Source organism: Triticum urartu, chromosome 7A (assembly GCF_056163025.1).
Source record: "Triticum urartu cultivar PI428250 chromosome 7A, HENAU_Tu73, whole genome shotgun sequence".
In the NCBI taxonomy this organism is placed as follows: Eukaryota; Viridiplantae; Streptophyta; class Magnoliopsida; order Poales; family Poaceae; genus Triticum; species Triticum urartu.
Genome location: NC_141879.1, coordinates 246082013 through 246103379, shown reverse-complemented (window position 1 = coordinate 246103379; position 21367 = coordinate 246082013). Strand labels below are relative to the sequence as shown.

Below are 21367 nucleotides of genomic sequence, written 5' to 3'. Positions count from 1 at the left end.
TCGCCATTGTTGCGGCGCTTGTGCCTGTTACGACGTGGCCTGCCGTTGCTATCTTTGGCATCTGAATTGCCAGGGTTTCTTGATGTGTTGTTGCTGCGAGCTAGCCAACTATCCTCGCCTGCACAAAAGTGGGTCATGAGTGTCATGAGGGCTGCCATGGATTTCGGCTTTTCTTGGTCGAGGTGTCGGGCGAGCCATTCGTCGCGGATATTATGCTTAAATGCCGCTAAGGCCTCGGCATCTGGATAGTCGACAATTTGGTTCTTTTTAGTTAGGAACCGAGTCCAGAATTTCCTGGCTGATTCCCCTGGCTGTTGGGTTATGTGACTCAAGTCATCGGCATCTGGTGGTCGCACATAAGTGCCCTAGAAGTTGTCAAGGAATTCATCTTCCAAATTCACCCAATTGCCAATGGAGTTTGCTGGCAGGCTATTGAGCCAATGCCGAGCAGGCCCTTTGAGTTTTAATGGAAGGTACTTGATGGCATGTAGGTCGTCACCGCGGGCCATGTGGATATGGAGGAGGAAATCCTCGATCCATACCGCGGGGTCCGTTGTGCCATCATATGATTCGATATTCACGGGTTTAAAACCTTCTGGGAACTCGTGATCCATTACTTCATCAGTGAAGCATAGGGGGTGTGCGGCGCCTCTGTTTCGGGCTATATCACGACGCAGTTCATATGAGTCTTGTCTGCTGTGTTCGGCCTGGCCAGATTTGCTTTTAGTGTATCCGGCATGACGGTCGTCGTCACGCATTGGGGCACGCCCCCGTGATCCGTAGATCGATCCAAGGTTTTAAATAGTGGGCGCTATGAATGCTATTGCGGCCGCTATTGCGGTAGCGTGTCCTAGCCGCTACAAGTCAAACGCTGCGCTAGGAAATAGCGTGTTTGGCATGATGCGGCCGCTATAGCGGCTGTCAGAGCGCAATAGCATACATTTAGGTAGCGTTGGTTGTGGTCATAGCGGACTTGTACCTGGTATAAATTTGAGACGCGCACTGAACCGGGCCAACCCTAACCCTAAATCAACGCTCTTCTCTCGTTCCCCTTCTTTTTGGTTGGCGGCTGGCGGGCGGCGGCTCCCCAGCGGCAGCACAGCTAACGCCAGATGGGCGGAGGCCGGACGGAGAGGCCGGCCGGACGGCTGATGGCTCAACCCCCATAGCCCCTGCTCCCTTCCCGTTCGTTGAGGCGGCAGCCGGCTGGGCGGCCACTTCCTGCTCGACGCACCTTCCTGGGTCGACGACGGGCCATCTCCGACGACAGCGACAGAGGGAGTCCCCTTCCTGCTCGACGCAGATCCGCAGTAGGACGGTGACCAGCGACGAGGCAGTCCCCTTCCTGCTCCATGCCTCCACGCCGTACTGCTTGTGCTCTGCTCCTTACGTCTGGCTGCTCTGCTCTGCTCCAATCGGGCAGCTCTCACCACGGTTCAGAGTCAAGGTATTGGTTTTTCTCTACTTTTCATATACACAAATCGATGCATAGTTTAGTACGTAGATGAAATTGGGCGGGGAGCAAGGGGCTTAGAGCATACAAGTATAGAATAGTACGTCAGTACATAGGCCACTGCTCACTGTGGCACTAACCAGTTACTAGTTACTAGTTCTCTCAGCTAGAACAAGTACTGAAGCACCAGATGCAAAAAATTTAGTCTGATAATGATAAATTAGCACAATAGTACTATACTCAGTATAGTCTCTGCATTTTATTTGTACTGTTAAATTTATGTTTATAAATTCAGTTTATAGCGATACACTTGCACAGGTTTATAATTCAACAAATCAACTATCTGCATCATGCATGATCTGCACTGGTAATTCAGTCAAATTAATAGCTTATGTTTGTTTCTTTTCCTGCAGTTGTAGGCTACTAGCACAATGTCTTCAGCCGGATCAGGGGCTTCGTCTACAGCAGCAACCACAACTGGTAGAACAAGAAAAGATGCAGCCTGGGAGCATGCTTTACCAATTACTGATGAGTTTAGGACAAAGAACAGAGTTGGGTGCAAATATTGCTTGAACTTTTATAATGGTGGCATTACAAGATTTAAGAAGCACTTGGCTGGACTGAGAAAGGACTGTGTACCTTGCACGCAGGTTCCTGATCATGTTAGAGAGCAAATGAGTGCATTGATAGCTAAGAATGATAAAAAGAAGGATAAATCACTAAACAAAATGTTGGCGCTGCGAGAGGAGGTCAGAGGGATGTATGATCAGGGTGGGAATGAGGATGAAGATTGTGAAATTGTTGAGTTTTCTCCTGTAGCAAGTGGAAGCTCTCAACTTCCTAAGAAGCCTATGATCAAGGGTCCAATGGACAGGTATCGTGCACGGCCAGGAGCAGGGAAACAAACAATGATGAATGTTCATTACAAGATCAAAGAAGCAAAGACAACTTATGATTGTATCTGCGAGTTCTTCATTGAGGGTGCCCTTGCACATAATCTTGCTAGTCTTAAATCATTTGCTCGAATGGTGGAAGCAATTGGACAGTTTGGTCCAGGATTGAAGCCATCGACACCTTATCAGCTTGCCAATCCTTTGTTGAAGATACAAGTTAGCAAGGTAGATGAAATGTTGAAGGTCCAAAAGGAGGCATGGGTTGCTACTGGATGCTCTATAATGACTGATGCTTGGACAAATCGAAGAGGAAGGAGCTTAATGAATTTGGTTGCCCATTCTTCTAGAGGCATGTGTTTCCTCCGTGCCATTAAAGCTTCAATGGAGGTTCACGATGCCAAGTTCATCTTCAGCTTGGTCATGTCTTGCATTTCTGAAATTTGTGCTGAAAAGATTGTTCAAGTAGTCACGGACAATGCAAGTAACAATATTGCAGCAGCCAAATTACTTAAGCAGAAGCATCCTCAAATATTCTGGACCTCATGTGCGGCCCACACAATCAACCTAATGCTCCAAGACATTGGAAATATACCCATAGTCAGCTCAACAATTACCAATGGTAAGACCATCACAATTTTCTTTTATGCACACACTAGATTGTTGGCTATTCTTCGCAAGTATGCCAAAGGTGATTTAGTCAGAGCTGGTGCTACTCGATTTGCAAGTCACTACTTGAACTTGAAGAGTTTGTATGGGAAGAGGAAGCAGCTGAAGCTAATGTTTGCATCAAATGATTGGGCTGGCAGTATTTATGCTAAGAAGCCATTGGGCAAACGTGTGTACAAGCTCGTAATGGACAATAAGTTTTGGGCCAAGATAAACCTGCTAGTGAATTATTTTGAGCCACTTGCCAATGTGCTTAGGCGGGTTGATGGAGACACTCCAGCCATGGGGTTCTTATATGGTGATCTTCTCCAAGCAAAGCAGGAAATAGTAGTCCGGCTCAACCATGTTGAGAAAAAATATGGTCCTATTTGGGAGATCATAGATAGAAGGTGGGATAACAAGATGAAAACAGCACTGCACAAAGCTGGTTATTTTTTGAACCCTTTCTTCTACTATGATAGACAGAGTGAAATGGCTGAAGAAGATTTCATGGAAGCAGTCATAGAGTGTGCATCTGTTATGTACAAAAATAACATAGAGGTGCAAGACAATATTGTCTCCCAGCTTAGTTATTATACTGAAGCCATAGATTCATTTGGAACTGACATGGCCATTAGACAACGCAAAGTAGCAACTATCACTCCTGGTAAGAATTCTAGAACTTGTGAGAGTCTTTCCTGAATGTTGCAACCTGGTAGTGATGTACTTATTTATTTGTTTGACTTGCTTGTTTGCAGCAAGATGGTGGACCGTGCATGGAACTTCTGCAAAGGACTTGAACAAGATGGCTATTAGAATCTTGAGCTTAACTTGCAGTTCTTCGGCATATGAAAGAAATTGGTCTGCATTTGAGAGGGTAATAACATCCCCAATTAAGCTATTCCTCAATTGCTTAGTTTCTTACCATTTTTTGTTTGCATCATGTGAATTACTAAATGGAATGTACTATTGTATTTGTGTTTTAGGTACATTCAAAGAAGAGGACCAGACTAGGCCAGAAGAAGTTGAATGATCTTGTTTATGTGATGTTCAATAAGAGGCTGGACTCCAAGTACTCTGAGAGGGAAAGGGACCCACTGCTTGCAAAATACATTGAAGACGAGCCACCAAATGAGTGGATGTTGGATGAAGAGCTACTACAAGATGATGAGTCATCTGAAGATGAAGCTGAAATTGACATCAATTCAAAGGGGAAACAAAAATCTGTAGCTTCAAGAACTAGAGGCAAAAGAGCTCGTACAAATCAAGATGTTGAAGATGAGGAGGAAGTGGCAGAAGAAGAGGAAATGGAAGAAGAGGATGAGAACCAAGAAGCTGATGAGGACAATGATGAAGACCAAGAAGTGGACATCGATCTGACTGTTGAAGATGAAGAGGATGGTGAATGACTTGAATCTTGCTTCTTACATGATCTGACTTGAATCTGTTTTTATTTTGCGTGATGGTCGTGGCCTGACGGTGTCGTGCACTCTTGTTGTCACTTGTCAACTTTGTTAATGTGTCATGCACTCATTTCTGTTTTTCATTCTGTGATGGATGGATGGTAATTAGGTCATGGCTTGATGGATGTAGACTACAAAGTCTGAACTCATTTATTTGACGATGAGTGCCTATGAACCAAATATGCTGGTGGTTGTTGTTTGATATCATGATATGGTTGCCTATTTGCATAATTCTGTTCAATTCAAGTGCTTACATGGTTGCATGGTTACTACTTACATGGTTGAATATTTCCTGATGGACCAATTATTCAATTCAAGTGTCATATTGTTTTCAACTGATTAGAAATATACATAATAATATGTAATTTGCAAGTGCTTTTACAAAAGCGCTATGCAGGCGCATAGCGTCCGCAATATCACCCGCTATCCGTATTCCGCTACGCCGACCTCAATCCGCTATCACCGCGCTATCCGCTATTTAAAATCTTGGATCGATCTTGTAAGTCCTGATTTGTTTTCCAATACATCTCGCAGGTCCTGCGTGTTGTCCCGGGACTTTGTGTTTTTAATTGACTGACGACAAGGTGCGAGCTGGACTTCGGCCGAATATGCCGCTTTGTCTCGGCCACGAGGTGGTCGGTCAGCCGCATCATACGCTGGGAGCATAGGCTTTAATGCTTTCTCCTCGAGTTGGGGTAGCAACCTGTGCTTTGGGTAACTTTTGGTTGGGCGTTCGAGTTTGTATTCCTCGACCGCCAGGACCTTGGTCCATCTATCCGCTAGCAGATCTTGGTCAGCTTGAAGCTGTTGTTGCTTTTTCTTCAAGCTTTTTGTTGTGCCTATAAGCCAGCGCTTGAAGCTCTCCTGTTCGGCGGGATCCTCAGGCACGATAAATTCGTCGTCACCGAGGCTCACCTCGCCTTCGGAGAGAGGCATGTAATTGCCATCCTCTGATTCTCCGTCTGCTGTCTGTTCCTTAGGGCTGGCTTGCCCATCCTCCCTCTCGAGGCCTGGCTGGAGGGGATTGTATTCGTCTTCGGTGCTATCCGCAGCATTATTGTCTCTTGTGCCGGTATCGCCGTTTTTTCTATGGCGGGGCTTAGAGCGGCGCCATTGAAGCCGGTGCTTAGATTGCTTCTCGGGGGGATTATCCTATGTTGCCTTATTGCCATCGCTTTCTTTGGGGTGTCCACCATGTATATATCATATGATGAGGTGGCGGTCCAGCGCCCTGTGGGCGGTGGTTCCTGCTCTTCTACATCATCGTCCATACCATCGATGACTTCGGAGCCGAAATCAAGCATGTCGGTTAAGTCGTGGACAGTGGCTATTAAGTGGCTGGTGGGTCGTCCGCTTCCCACTCAAGCCGGACATAGTTCGGCCAAGGGTCTCCTAACAAGGAGAGAGATTTCAATGAGTTTAGCAAGTCGCCCAAGGGCGAGTGCTAAAAGATATCCGCGGAGGTGAACTCCATGATTGGTGCCCAATCAGATTCGATAGGCACAGACGCAGGCGGTTCAGAGCCTGTGGCCGGGGATGAATCCAAGGGTCCGGCAACACAGGTCTCATAGGGAGTGAAGTCAGTACTCGGCTCTATCGCCACGGAGTGCGCGGCCTCCGTGGAGGGGTCTATCCACACGTCCTCGGACGGCATGATTTGCTCCGGATCGAAGGCCGGAGTAGCCACAGGTGTGATCTCCCGAACACCGTCCGACAGCAGAGCTAAGTCATGCTTGTCGAGACTATGCGGCGCACCTGACATGGGCTCGAATCCGTCGAAGATCAAGTCTCCGCGGATGTCGGCAGTGTAGTTTAAGCTTCCAAACCTGACCTGATGGCCGGGGGAGTAGCTCTCGATCTGCTCCAGATGGCCAAGCGAGTTGGCCCGCAGTACAAAGCCGCCGAATATGAAGATCTGTCCGGGGAGAAAAACCTCACCCTGGATCGCATCGTTGCCAATGATCGAAGGAGCCATCAAGCCTTATGGCGACGACACATCGGAACTCTCAATGAAAGCACCAATGTCGGTGTCAAAACCGGCGGATCTTGGGTAGGGGGTTCCGAATTGTGCATCTAAGGCGGATGGTAACAGGAGGCAGGGGACACTATGTTTACCCAGGTTCAGGCCCTCTCGATGGAGGTAATACCCTATGTCCCGCTTGATTGATCTTGATGATATGAGTATTACAAGAGTTGATCTACCACGAGATCGTAGAGGCCAAACCCTAGAAGCTAGCCTATGATTCTGATTGTTTCTTGTCCTACGGACTAAACCCTCCAGTTTATATAGACACCGGAGGGGGCTAGGGTTACACATAGTCGGTTACAAGGGAGGAGATCTACATATCCAAATTGCCAAGCTTGCCTTCCACGCAAAGGAGAGTCCCACCTGGACACGAGACGAAGTCTTCAATCTTGTATCTTCATAGTCCAACAGTCCGACCAAAGTATATAGTCCGGTTGTCTGAGGACCCCCTAATCCAGGACTCCCTCAGTGATGCATAGCAACGAGAGGGGAGAGTGTGTCTACGTACCCTTGTAGACCGAATGCGGAAGTGTTAGCACAACGCGGTTGATGTAGTCGTACGTCTTCACGATCCGACCGATCCAAGTACCGAACGCACGGCACCTCCGAGTTCTGCACACGTTCAACTCGATGACGTCCCACGAGCTCCGATCCAGCAAAGCTTCATAGGAGAGTTTCGTCAGCACGACGGCGTGGTGACGGTGATGATGATGCTACCGACGCAGGGCTTCGCCTAAGCACCGCTACGATATGATGAAGGTGGATTATGGTGGCGGGGGGCACCGCACACGGCTAAGAGATCAATGATCAATTGTTGTGTCTATGGGGTGCCCCTACCCCCGTATATAAAAGAGCAAGGGGGAGCGGGCGGCCGGCCAGGGAGAGGTGCGCCAAGGGGAGTCCTACTCCCACCGGGAGTAGGATTCCCCCCTTTCCAACTTGGAGTAGGAGAGGGAAGGAAGAGGAAGGAGAGAGGAAGGAAAGGGGGGCCGGCCCCCCTCCCAATTCGGGTTGGGCTTGGGGGGGCGCCACCTCCCTTGCTCCTTTCCCCTCCTTTCCACTAAAGCCCAATAAGGCCCATATACCTCCCGGGGGTTCCGATAACCTCCCGGTACTCCGGTATATTCCTGCTCTCACCCGGAACCATTCCGGTATCCAAATATAGTCGCCCAATATATCGATCTTTACGTCTCGACCATTTTGAGACTCCTCGTCATGTCCGTGATCATATCTGGGACTCCGAACTACCTTCGGTACATCAAAACACAAAAACTCATAATACCGATCGTCACCAAACTTTAAGCGTGCGGACCCTACGGGTTTGAGAACTATGTAGACATGACCGAGACACGTCTCCGGTCAATAAACAATAGCGGAACCTGGATGCTCATATTGGTTCCTACATATTCTACGAAGATCTTTATCGGTCAAACCGCATAACAACATACGTTGTTCCCTTTGTCATCGGTATGTTACTTGCCTGAGATTCGATCGTCGGTATCTCAATACCTAGTTCAATCTCATTACTGGCAAGTCTCTTTACTCGTTCCGTAATACATCATCCCGCAACTAAATCATTAGTTAGAATGCTTGCAAGGCTTATAGTGATGTGCATTACCGAGTGGGCCCAGAGATACCTCTCCGACAATCGGAGTGACAAATCCTAATCTCAAAATACGCCAACTCAACAAGTACCTTCGGAGAAACTTGTAGAGCACCTTTATAATCACCCAATTACATTGTGACGTTTGGTAGCACACAAAGTGTTCCTCTGGTAAACGGGAGTTGCATAATCTCATAGTCATAGGAACATGTATAAGTCATGAAGAAAGCAATAGCAACATACTAAACGATCAAGTGCTAAGATAATGGAATGGATCAAGTCAATCACATCATTCTCCTAATGATGTGATCTCGTTAATCAAATGACAACTCATGTCTATGGTTAGGAAACATAACCATCTTTGATAAACGAGTTAGTCAAGTAGAGGCATACTAGTGACGCTCTGTTTGTCTATGTATTCACACATGTATCATGTTTCCGGTTAATACAATTCTAGCATGAATAATAAACATTTATCATGATATAAGGAAATAAATAATAACTTTATTATTGCCTCTCGGGCATATTTCCTTTAGAAACGACACGTGTTGTATTGTTGCCATCAAGGATAAAAAGATGGGGTTTATATCATATTGCATGAGTTTATCCCTCTACATCATGTCATCTTGCTTAAAGCGTTACTCCGTTCTTATGAACTTAATACTCTAGATGCATGCTGGATAGCGGTCGATGTGTGGAGTAATAGTAGTATGTAGATGCAGGCAGGAGTCGGTCTACTTGTCATGGACGTGATGCCTATATACATGATCATACCTAGATATTCTCATAACTATGCTCAATTCTATAAATTGCTTGACAGTAATTTGTTCACCCACCGTAATACTTATGCTATCTTGAGAGAAGCCACTAGTGAAACCTATGGCCCCGGGTCTATTTTCCATCATACAAGTTTCCATCTATTTTATTTTGCAATCTTTACTTTCAATTTATATCATAAAAATACCAAAAATATTTATCTTATTATTATCATCTCTATTAGATCTCACTCTTGCAAGTGGCCGTGAAGGGATTGACAACCCCTTTATCGCGTTGGTTGCGGGGTTCTTATTTGTTTGTGTAGGTACGAGGTGACCCGCGCGTGGTCTCCTTCTGGATTGATACCTTGGTTCTCAAAAACTGAGGGAAATACTTACGCTGCTTTGCTGCATCACCCTTTCCTCTTCAAGGGAAAACCAACGCATGCTCAAGAGGTAGCAGCAATCCACCCACAAACTAGAGTAGGGTATTACACCGCAAGGTGGCCCGAACCAGTATAAACCCCCGTGTCTCTTGTTCTTTGGGTTTGTCGAACTAGGCCGTGGAATCGTTGAGTGTGCGAGTCGGGAGAGAGTGTTCTTCGTGCGCACCCCAAAGTTTGAACCTCAAGGTTTTGCTTGAACCCATAATCCGACATTTGGCGCGCCGGGTAGGGGTGCGCTGAAACCTCTCTTCCATCGATGGACGCCCCACTGCCCCACCGCTTCTATGGCTGACGCTCGTTGAGCCCGTGCCGAGCGCCGAGCCACTCTCAACGCTCGCGTCAACCAGACGGCGCCCGCCGGCGGGCCCCCCGTCGCTCTCCATCACCCGCTGCCAACGCCGCCACCAGCTCGACAGGGAACAAGCAGCAAGCTTCGTCGCTGCACCCCTCCATGCGGAGGGACGGACGCACCGCCACCCCGTCGTTGACTCCAGCCAGCTCGTCGTCCCACGCTCGCCGCGGGGCCGCAGACGCGCAGGCTGCACTGCTCATGGCTTGTGAGCTTCTGCACTACCGCCCCGTCGATGACCTCTACGAGAAGTGGTTGGACTGCATCGTCGAGCTCATCAGCGCCGCTGGGGGCTCCCCTACAACGTCCCTTTCGCTGCCTCGTCCGCCTCCTGTAGCAGGCAACGTAGCCCATGGAGCACCTCCGCCACCTCCGCATCAAGGCGTCGCCCTCGCACCAAGACGCGCGGCCCTGCGGTGTGACCCACCGTGCAGGGCGCCTACGCATGAAGAAGGAAGTTGCCAAGAAAGCCCACGGCCGCAAGAAGGTGCTCCTGTGCTCCCAGCACCACCGCGTCAAGACCGCGCGCCGCCGGCAGTGGCGGCGCGTGGATACCAGGACCAGGCTCTGCCTCCACGGCAGGCTCCAGTCACCACCGCAGGCTGCTGAGCCTTCACCCCCGAGTTGCGCAGCATTGTCTAGCCCGACAAGTTCAAGCCTGATCTGCCTCCGCGCTACAACGGCACCCCCGACCCTGCTGAGTTCTTGCAGCTCTACGAGCTGAGCATTGAGGCGGCCAACAGCGACGAGAAGGTCATGGCGAACTGGTTTCCCATGGCTCTCAAAGACAGCGTGCACTCGTGGCTCCTGAACCTGCCCGCGGGATTGATCTCCTCCTGCGGCGAGATGCGCGAGCGTGTCTTCGCCAACTTCCAAGGCACTCGCGACCGCCCGCCTGTCGCTGGTGACCTGCGGCGCATCAAGCAGCAGCCAGTGGAAACCCTGCAGAAGTATATCCAGCGTTTCAACAGCGTCCGCCTCAAGATCCCCAAGGTAATGGATGAGGCCATCATCTCGGCATTCTCCGGTGGCATCCATGATGTTAAGATGAAGGACGAGCTCACCATACACGAGGACCTGTGCACGGCTCTGGAAATGTTCAATATGGCGACTAAGTGCGCGAGAGCTGAGGAGGGACGCCTTTCCCTCCTCGAGCTTCCAGCTGCCGACCCAGAAGACAAGAAGGGCAAGACCAAGGACGTGAAGTGCAAGGGGACTGTCGTGCTCACGGCGGAGCCAGAGATGAAGCGCGGCTGCGACCACCCAGAGTCATCCAAGGCCAATCGCCCGTTCTGCGCCTTCCACAACGTACAGAGCCACAACACCAACGATTGTCAAGAGCTCAGTGCCATACGAGACGGGCGCTTCGGGCGACGCCCTGAGCGCAATGACCGAGGCTACGACTGTGGAGGAGGCAGAAATGGAGGGCGCTGGGACGACCGCGGCCCCCGCCAGGAGTGGCACAACCACCCCCGCAAGGACCGCTGGCAGGATCAGCCTCGTGAGGGCGCCTGGAGGGACCAGCCTCGTGAGGACCGCCCTCAGGGCAATGCTGGCCTCCCTCCGCTGCCGCCACCACCAAGGAGGAATGACGACTACCACCAGGACGAGGGGGCTGGGGGGCTTCTAGGAGCCTCGCGCCATTGCCTACATCCTGGGCGCCGCTCAGGCCCTAGCCTCCCAGCGCATCTTCAAGCAGTTTGCTCATGTGGTGAACGTGGCCCTCCCCAGGCTCGAGGCCACGCGCCCGCTCAGGTGGTCCAAGTACACCATCACCTTCAGCTCATCCGACCAGCTCAAGTGCGCGGCAACTGCCGGCGCCCTCCCGATGCTCTGCTCGCCCTTCATCAGCAATGTTCTTGTCACCAAGACCCTCATCGACGGTGGCGCAGGACTCAATGTTCTCTCTGTCGAGACGTTCGATCGCCTCCAAGTGCCATATGATCAGCTCCAGCCCACTAGGCCCTTCTCAGGAGTGACCGATGGCTCCACCACCCCGATAGGGCAAATCCGCCTCCCTGTCACCTTCGGGAAGCGCGACAACTACCGCACTGAGCTCATCGACTTAGACGTCGCCCACATCCACCTTCCGTACAAGGCCATCCTTGGGTATTGATACATCTTGAAACGTCCCAAATTTTCAATTTGGAATGTTATTCACTAGATCATCATTGCATATCATATTTATTGCATTTTGGTTGATCCTAGAAATTTTTCGCAACTCAAGGACCCTCGGAGAGAGTTGGGGATTTCGTTATTTTCATATTTGAGTTGTCTCGAATTTTGAAAATAGGATCATTTGATTTTATTTATTTTATCTTTAATAATTTCTATTACAAAAATATGAGAGAGGGAATAAAATGACTTTCCCAAAATAAAGAAATATTGAGGATTTAATAAAAAAATCAAATAAGATTTTATTTGCTATTTTATTTGAATTTAGGAAAAATGCGCGTTTTTCAAAATTTCATTTAGGCCCCAAATAAATGTTCATCCTGTGCGGCTTGATTTTAGAAGGCGGGGAAAATTTATTTCAGAATTTTTGGAGTCCGTTTAGTATTTCTTTTATTTGTTTTTCTGCACGGAATTAATTTAAAAAACGTGAACCGACTCCGGGCCGTACCCGAGCGGGACTCCGCCCGGGGGGTCTTTATAAGCCGCCCGACCCGAGCCGCCGAAGCCCATCAGCCGCCGCAGCCCGCCCCGCGCCCTAACCCTAGCCGCCGCCGCCACCGACCGCACCCCGAGGTTGACCCTGCCGCCGTTTTTTTTTTTGAAAAAAACCGTTCGGTTTTTCCGTCGGTATTTTTTAGTTTCCTTTTTTTTGTTAGATCGGTTTTTTTTGGTTTAGTCTATTTAGTGAACGTTCGTCCGTTCGTTCGTTTTAACGAACATGTTCGTCGTTTAGTTCCAGTTAACGAACGTTCGTTTGTTAAATTGTTTGTCGTTTTTCTTTTTCTCGGATTAAATCCGCGATTTTTCTGATCGCGATTTCTGATCCGATTTTCGTTTTAGTATAACTTCTCGCTCGTTTATCGGAATCAGGCGATTCAAGCGCCTGGAGTTTCGTCTCGAAACCCTCTTTCCGTTTAACCAACTTAAACAAGTTTTCGTTTCTGTAAAAATTGCCCTAGATCCAGAATAGTAATCGAAGCCTATTTTATTTTGCCGTTTGTCTCTCGTTGCTTCGTTCTATTTGATTCTTTTTGCCAACCGGAGTTCTTAAGTTCAACTTTATGGATAGATCTCTTATTTGAGTTTACCTGTGCATTAGTTGAGTACTTATTGTATGTTTGTTTGTTTGCGATAGAGTACCCGGAGTGCGCCGCTTGTTATTTCGAATCACTAGGTTTCCCGGATCATCGGCAAGGCAAGTAACACTTTGATCATACCTCCTACTACCCATTTTTATTGCATTAGATCAATCCTCACACATTGCATGATTAGGATCTAATTAAATCGTGGGTTTGGGGAGTAGTTGAGGTAGTACCTATTACCTGTTTATTATCAAACCTTTGGGAGTTACTTCTACGTTTGCTTACTATTGCTATGCTATGCTAGTAGACGTGGATTGGGTGAGTGATATCCATGACAGATGTGAGATTTCTTTAATCAATGGTTTATCTAAGGTGGCAACTTAAATACACATCTAGGTGGATTGAGGTACCTGGGTATTCCAGGATTGCCTGTTTTCTTTTGGACCGCCACCCAGGCTCAAAGGGATCATGAGATTATTCATGCTAGAAACTTTCGTGTGCAGCCACAAGCTATTATGGGCTCTAGCATAGTTGACTAAGTCGTGCGAACTCTTACAGTGGTAGACTAGCAGATGTAGGGGATGTAGGTGGTACGGTCTACCCGATCGTAAGGTGCTAGCGCTTCTGAAAGACTATGTCTCGGTCAACCGTTTCTCAAACACCATGCAGTGCGAGATATCCAATGGAGGAGATCGATTCTTGTGGGGAAAAGTGTGCAAACCTCTGTAGAGTGTATAAACTAATCATGGTTAGCTGTGTCCCCGGTTATGGACATCTTGAGTATCTAGTACTCGGATTATCATGTGAATCTCAGCATGTTACTGTAAATTTAAGTTTGATGGGTTTGTTTAATGATGTTTAATTGGGATTGAGAATGTTGTCAACCATTCTCAATGTTTAACAACCACCATAATAGTTAAATAAATTTATTCCTTTGCAGTAGGGAAAAATTGGCTTTACGCAAAACTGTAACCATAGAGCTTTCCACCAGCCAAATATGCATATAGTATAGCTGTTTCATTCCATTACTCTCTATGTGTTACATTGCCAGCATATTCCATGTGCTGACCCGTTTTCGGGCTGCAACGTTAATGTTGCAGACTTTTCAGACGACGATTAAGGAGTTTTAGGTCGTGGTTCTATACTCAGTGATGTCGTTGGAGTTGATGGACTCACTTATCTTCCAAGCCTTCCGCTGTTATCGTTATTAGATGGCCGTAAGCCATATTTATTGTAATAAGTTCTCTTTTGAGACACTCGATGTAATAAGTGTGTGATTGCTACTCTGTTATAAATTCTTCAAGTACTATGTGGTGTCAGCATTACTGATCCAGGGATGACACCGGAGCACAGAGATTGGAGCAAGGAGCTAAGGTATTTTCCAAGATCGATCTGCGATCAGGATATCACCAGTTGAAGATTCGGGAACAGGATATACCCAAGACGGCTTTTACCACCAGGTATGGGCTGTACGAGTATACCGTTATGTCATTTGGTCTGACTAACGCACCTGCATATTTTATGAACATGATGAACAAAGTGTTTATGGAGTTCTTGGATAAGTTCGTCATAGTGTTCATTGATGATATCCTGGTTTACTCAAAGAATGAAGAGGAGCATAAGGAACATTTGCGTTTGGTTCTTGGAAAGCTCAGGAAACATCAACTATATGCCAGTTTAGCAAATGTGAGTTTTGGTAGAAGGAAGTTGGATTTCTCGGACACGTTATATCCAGAGAAGGTATAGTAGTAGATCCCACTAAAGTTGATACCGTGACCAAGTGGGAAGCACCAACCACTGTGGGAGAGATCCGGAGTTTTCTTGGACTCGCAGGATACTACCAGAGGTTTATTGAGAATTTCTCAAAGATTGCGAAGCCTATGACGGAGTTGTTGAAGAAGGATACCAAGTTCATATGGACGGAGGAATGTGAGGCTAGTTTTCAGGAGTTGAAGAAACGCTTGGTTACTTCACCAGTCTTGATTTTGCCAGACCAGACCAAGGATTATGAGGTGTATTGCGATGCTTCACGTCAAGGACTTGGAGCAGTGCTTATGCAGGAAGGAAGAGTTGTTTCATATGCCTCATGACAGCTTAAGCCTCATGAGTTGAATTATGCTACGCATGATTTGGAGTTAGCAGTCATAGTGCATGCACTGAAGACTTGGAGACATTTTCTGATTGGAAACCATTGCGAGGTGTATACGGATCATAAGAGTTTGAAGTATATTTTCACACAGAAGGAATTGAATCTCAGACAAAGGAGATGGTTGGAGCTCATCAAGGATTATGATATGAAATTGCATTATCACCCCGGAAAGGCTAATGTAGTAGCTGACGCATTAAGCCATAAGAGTCATGTCAACACCCTAATGACGAGAGAATTACCAAGGGAGTTAGCCGAAATCTTCGAGAGTTATGTTTAGAAATAGTCCCGAGAGGCTATGTAGCAGCTTTGGAGATTCAGTATACATTGATGGATAAAATCAGAGAAGCCCAAAGGACTGACAAGGAGATTGCTTCTATTAAGGAGAAAATTAGCAAAGGAAAGGCTAAGGGATTTCGTGAGGATGAGCACGATACATTATGGTTTAAAGACCGTGTCTATGTACCAAATGATCCGGAGATTAGAAAGCTAATTCTGCAAGAGGCCCATGATTCACCATATTCGATTCACCCAGGAAATACCAAGATGTATTTGGATTTGAAGGATATTTTCTGGTGGACCGGAATGAAGAAGGATATTGCGGAGTACGTAGCAGTTTGTGATGTATGTCAGAGAGTGAAGGCAGAGCATCAGAAGCCAGCAGGATTGCTACAACCATTGCTGATATCCGAATGGAAGTGGGATAAGCTAGGCATGGATTTTATTACAGGATTGCCCAGAACACGTTCTGGCTATGACTCGATATGGGTTGTAGTCGATCGTTTGACAATGGTAGCTCATTTCATTCTAGTGAAGATTACCTATACCAGTGCGAAGTTGGCAAAGATATACATGACCAGGATCGTATGTCTGCATGGAGTTCCAAGGAGCATTGTATCAGATAGAGGAACCCAGTTTACTTCAAAGTTCTGGAATCAGTTGCATGAGACTTTGGGAACCAGACTAGAGTTTAGCACAGCTTTCCACCCGCAGACAGATGGACAGACTGAGAGAGTCAACCAAATCTTGGGGGATATGCTAAGAGCTTGTGCGCTAGATTACGGATCTAGTTTGGATGTGAATTTGCCATATGGAGAGTTCTCTTATAACAACAGCTACCAAACCAGTTTGAAGATGGCCCCTTTCGAAGCCTTGTACGGAAGGAGGTGCAGGACCCCATTGTCCTAGGATGAAGTTGGAGATCGCCAGTTGTTTGGACCGGATCTAATAAAGGAATCTGAACAGAAACTAAAATTAATTCGCAACAGGCTAAAGGTAGCTCAATCCAGGCAGAAGAGTTACGCAGATTCTAAATGCAAAGAGACAGTTTACGAAGTCGGAGACCAAGTTTATCTTCGAGTATCACCACTTCGAGGAGTTAAGCGCTTTGGAGTTAAGGGAAAACTAGCGCCACGTTTTGTAGGCCCATACAAAGTGTTGGAACGTATGGGAGAAGTAGCCTACAAGTTGGAATTACCCGAAGGACTGTCAGGAGTTCACGACGTGTTTCATGTATCCCAGTTGAAGAAGTGCCATGCAGAGATGACTGACATACCGCTGAGGGATACGGTACCACTAGAAGCAATTTAGTTGGACAGTGATTTGACCTATGAGGAGAAACCAGTTAAGATTCTAAAGTATGCCAGTCGAGTCACCCGCAGCAAGGTCATCAAGTTTTGCAAAGTTCAGTGGAGCCACCACACGGAGGATGAAGCCACTTGGGAACGAGAGGAAGATTTGCTGAAGGACCACCCTCACCTATTTTCTAGCCAACCCGAATCTCGAGGGCAAGATTCATCTTAAAGGGGGTAGGTTTGTAACATCCCAAATTTTTAATTTGGAATGTTATACACTAGATCATCGTTGCATATCATATTTATTGCATTTTGGTTGATCCTAGAAATTTTTCGCAACTCAAGGACCCTCGGAGAGAGTTGGGGATTTCGTTATTTTCATATTTGAGTTGTCTCGAATTTTGAAAATAGGATCATTTGATTTTATTTATTTTATCTTCAATAATTTCTATTACAAAAATATGAGAGAGGGAATAAAGTGACTTTCCCAAAATAAAGAAATATTGAGGATTTAATAAGAAAATCAAATAAGATTTTATTTGGCTTTATTTGCTATTTTATTTGAATTTAGGAAAAATGCGAGTTTTTCAAAATTGCATTTAGGCCCCAAATAAATGCTCATCCTGTGCAGCTTGATTTTAGAAGCCGGGGAAAATTTATTTCGGGATTTTTGGAGTCCATTTAGTATTTCTTTTATTTGTTTTTCTGCGCGGAATTAATTTCAAAAAAACCGCGAACCGACTCCGGGCCGTACCCGAGCGGGACTCCGCCCGGGGGGCCTTTATAAGCCGCCCGACCCGAGCCGCCGAAGCCCATCAGCCGCCGCAGCCCGCCCCGCGCCCTAACCCTAGCCGCCGCCGCCGCCACCGGCCGCACCCCGAGGTTGACCCCGCCGCCGTTTTTTTTTGAAAAAAACCGTTCGGTTTTTCCGTCGGTTTTTTGTCGGTTTTTTTAGTTTCTGTTTTTTTATTAGATCGGTTTTTTCGGTTTAGTCTATTTAGTGAACGTTCGCCCGTTCGTTCGTTTTAACGAACGTGTTCGTCGTTTACATCTAGTTAACGAACGTTCGTTCGTTAAACTGTTCGTCGTTTTTCTTTTTCTCGGATTAAATCCGCGATTTTTCTGATCGCGATTTCTGATCCGATTTTCGTTTTAGTATAACTTCTCGCTCGTTTATCGGAATCAGGCGATTCAAGCGCTTGGAGTTTCGTCTCGAAACCCTCTTTCCATTTAACCAACTTAAACAAGTTTTTGTTTCTGTAAAAATTGCCCTAGATCCAGAATAGTAATCGAAGCCTATTTTCTTTTGCCGTTTGTCTTTCGTTGCTTCGTTCGATTTGATTCTTTTTGCCAACCGGAGTTCTTAAGTTGAACTTTCTGGATAGATCTCTTATTTGTGTTTACCTGTGCATTAGTTGAGTACTTATTGTATGTTTGTTTGTTTGCGATAGAGTACCCGGAGTGCGCCGCTTGTTACTTCGAATCACTAGGTTTCCCGGATCATCAGCAAGGCAAGTAACACTTTGATCATACCTCCTACTACCCAGTTTTATTGCATTAGATCAATCCTCACACATTGCATGATTAGGATCTAATTAAATCGTGGGTTTGGGGAGTAGTTGAGGTAGTACCTATTACCTGTTTATTATCAAACCTTTGGGAGTTACTTCTACGTTTGCTTACTATTGCTATGCTATGCTAGTAGACGTGGATTGGGTGAGTGATATCCATGACAGATGTGAGATTTCTTTAATCAATGGTTTATCTAAGGTGGCAACTTAAATACACATCTAGGTGGATTGAGGTACCTGGGTATTCCAGGATTGCCTGTTTTCTTTTGGACCGCCACCCAGGCTCAAAGGGATCATGAGATTATTCATGCTAGAAACTTCCGTGTGCAGCCACAAGCTATTATGGACTCTAGCATAGTTGACTAAGTCGTGTGAACTCTTACAGTGGTAGACTAGCAGATGTAGGGGATGTAGGTGGTACAGTCTACCCGATCGTAAGGTGCTAGCGCTTCTGAAAGACTATGTCTCGGTCATCCGTTTCTCAAACACCATGCAGTGCGAGATATCCAATGGAGGAGACCGAGTCTTGTGGGGAAAAGTGTGCAAATCTCTGCAGAGTGTATAAACTAATCATGGTTAGCTGTGTCCCCGGTTATGGACATCTTGAGTATCTAGTACTTGGATTATCATGTGAATCTCAGCATGTTACTATAAAATTATGTTTGACGGGTTTGTTTAATGATGTTTAATTGGGATTGAGAATGTTGTCAACCATTCTCAATGTTTAACAACCACCATAATAGTTAAATAAATTTATTCCTTTGCAGTAGGGAAAAATTGGCTTTACGCAAAACTGTAACCATAGAGCTTTCCACCAGCCAAATATGCATATAGTATAGCTGTTTCATTCCATTACTCTCTATGTGTTACATTGCCAGCATATTCCATGTGCTGACCCGTTTTCGGGCTGCAACGTTAATGTTGCAGACTTTTCAGACGACGATTAAGGAGTTTTAGGTCGTGGTTCTATACTCAGTGATGCCGTTGGAGTTGATGGACTCACTTATCTTCCAAGCCTTCCGCTGTTATCGTTATTAGATGGCCTTAAGCCATATTTATTGTAATAAGTTCTCTTTTGAGACACTCGATGTAATAAGTGTGTGATTGCTACTCTGTTATAAATTCTTCAAGTACTATGTGGTGTCAGCATTACTGATCCAGGGATGACACGGGAGCACAGAGATTGGACCGTTTGAGGTCTGGTCGCTACAAGATGGTATCAGAGCACATGCTGACTATAGGACACGACCACTAAGCTAAAGACCTAGATCACTATTCACTCTCTTCTCTTCTGACCTCTCATCTTTTCTACTCTTTAGGATGGCAGATGCAAGGAACAAGTTCATGCAACCGGATGAAGATACACCCTTTGGACGTCACTTGAAGGAAGTCACTAGATACGTGAACATAGGAGTACCAAACTTCACCAAAACCTACAACGCCACTTTACCTGAAGAAGAGCGCTGGATGATTCAAGTTCAAGTTCCAGGAAGGACGTTCATGCCAGTCACTGAGCCCATAGAGTTTTCTTTTGATGCACCAACTTGGAGTCTAGGAAAGAGCATGGCAGCTCACATCGCCATGGGACGCATTGGAGAAGTCTACCGCAATGATCTCAAGGATACTATCTACCAGATTTGTGGACGCCGAGATGAGCACTGGGAGATGATCAGCACCAGAAAGGATAGATCAATTGCAGCTTTTATCCAGGAGTTAAACCAGCACATTCGATGTCAGGAGAACTAGATGTGCGCCGACATGATAGACCTAAAGAAGGCAAGGACAAGAATCAAGGAACTGGAGGAAGAACTCAAGGCTACACGTGAAGATTATGAAGAAGAAATTGAAGTATTAGTGGATAAGAATGCCGACCTAACAATGAAGATCGGGATATTTATGGGAGGCCCTACACCAGTAGATGAAGACGAAGAACCCAAGGAGATTCACCCGGAAGACTACATCATCATCGACGACACCGACTCAAATCCAGATGATAGCGATGATGACTATGTTGATGAAGCCGGAGTAGATATCATGGAGTCTGCAACCGAAGAATATTTCTAGTAGACCACCTCATCAGTAGTAATAGTCCACCATGTAAATATTATAGTCCGAGCACTTTTGCGATAGTTAGATTGATTGTATGCCCTTGTTTGATTGAATGAATGAAGTGAATTGTTTGCTTTTGCCTCATGTGCATATGGGTAGTGTTTTCTCTTTAGACCCCCTCTATTATTAAATCTCATCTTTTCTAAACCCTCAGATGCCTCTGAGACGTGACCTCGGATTTACCTTTCCACCGGAGCTCACTCAGTTGATCCAGCAGCAGAACACATTGATGCAGTTGCTAGTCCAGAATCAGAATCAGGGGAACAACAACAACCCACCACCACCACCACCTGTTGATCATTTAGCCTGTTTTCTTAGGCTGAATTCGCCGGTGTTTTCCAGTAGCACCGAGCCGATAGTAGCAGATGATTGGCTCCGCAAGACAGCTAGAGAGTTGACCACAACAGGACGCACGGATGCGGAGAAGGTGAAGTTTGCCGCACATCAGCTTGAAGGACCCGCATCATCATGGTGGGAGAATTTCACAGCCACTTTCCCTGTCGACACTATCACATGGGACCAGTTTCAGCAGGCTTTTCGAACTGCCCATGTTTCAGCAGGAGCTATGGCCTTGAAGAAGCGAAAGTTTCGCAACTTGTGCCAAGGAGGACGGACAGTTGGCCAGTATGTGGAGGACTTTAGTAAACACGTTATGCCCCAGATGACGTTGCTACGGATGCAGCTAAGCAGGAGAAGTTTCTGGAAGGACTGAATGATGAGTTGAGCATGCAGTTGATGGTAGCAACCTTCAACAACTACCAGGAGTTGGTAGATCGTGCTCTTATGATTGAAGGGAAGCAGCAGCAAATTGAAAATTGCAAGAGGAAGTAAGCACAAGGAAAGTACAATTCAGGAGCTTAGCAGAAGCTACGATTTACCCCTAGACCGGGAGGACATTTTCAGCATACCCATGGAGGAGGTAGCTCACACAATCACAATGGCCCCAGGAATGGTAATGGTAATGGAGGAAGCAACGGCCAGAACCGTACCAACCCATTAACCCCAGTCAAGAAAGACCTGAGCCAAGTCACTTGCTTTAAGTGCCAGAAGACCGGACATTATGCCAATGAATGTCCT

At 46.5% G+C, this 21367-nt stretch overlaps 1 protein-coding gene across 1 annotated transcript; it reads left to right on the top strand.

Moving 5' to 3' along the window:
- The first annotated feature begins 1040 nt into the window (after positions 1-1040).
- Positions 1041-4629, top strand: LOC125518701 (uncharacterized). Its single transcript, XM_048683527.2, has 4 exons — positions 1041-1447; positions 1873-3658; positions 3750-3868; positions 3978-4629. The coding sequence occupies exons 2-4, from the start codon at positions 1885-1887 to the stop codon at positions 4398-4400; spliced, it is 2316 nt and encodes a 771-aa protein (XP_048539484.2). The 5' UTR covers positions 1041-1447; positions 1873-1884; the 3' UTR covers positions 4401-4629.
- The last annotated feature ends 16738 nt before the right edge of the window (positions 4630-21367 follow it).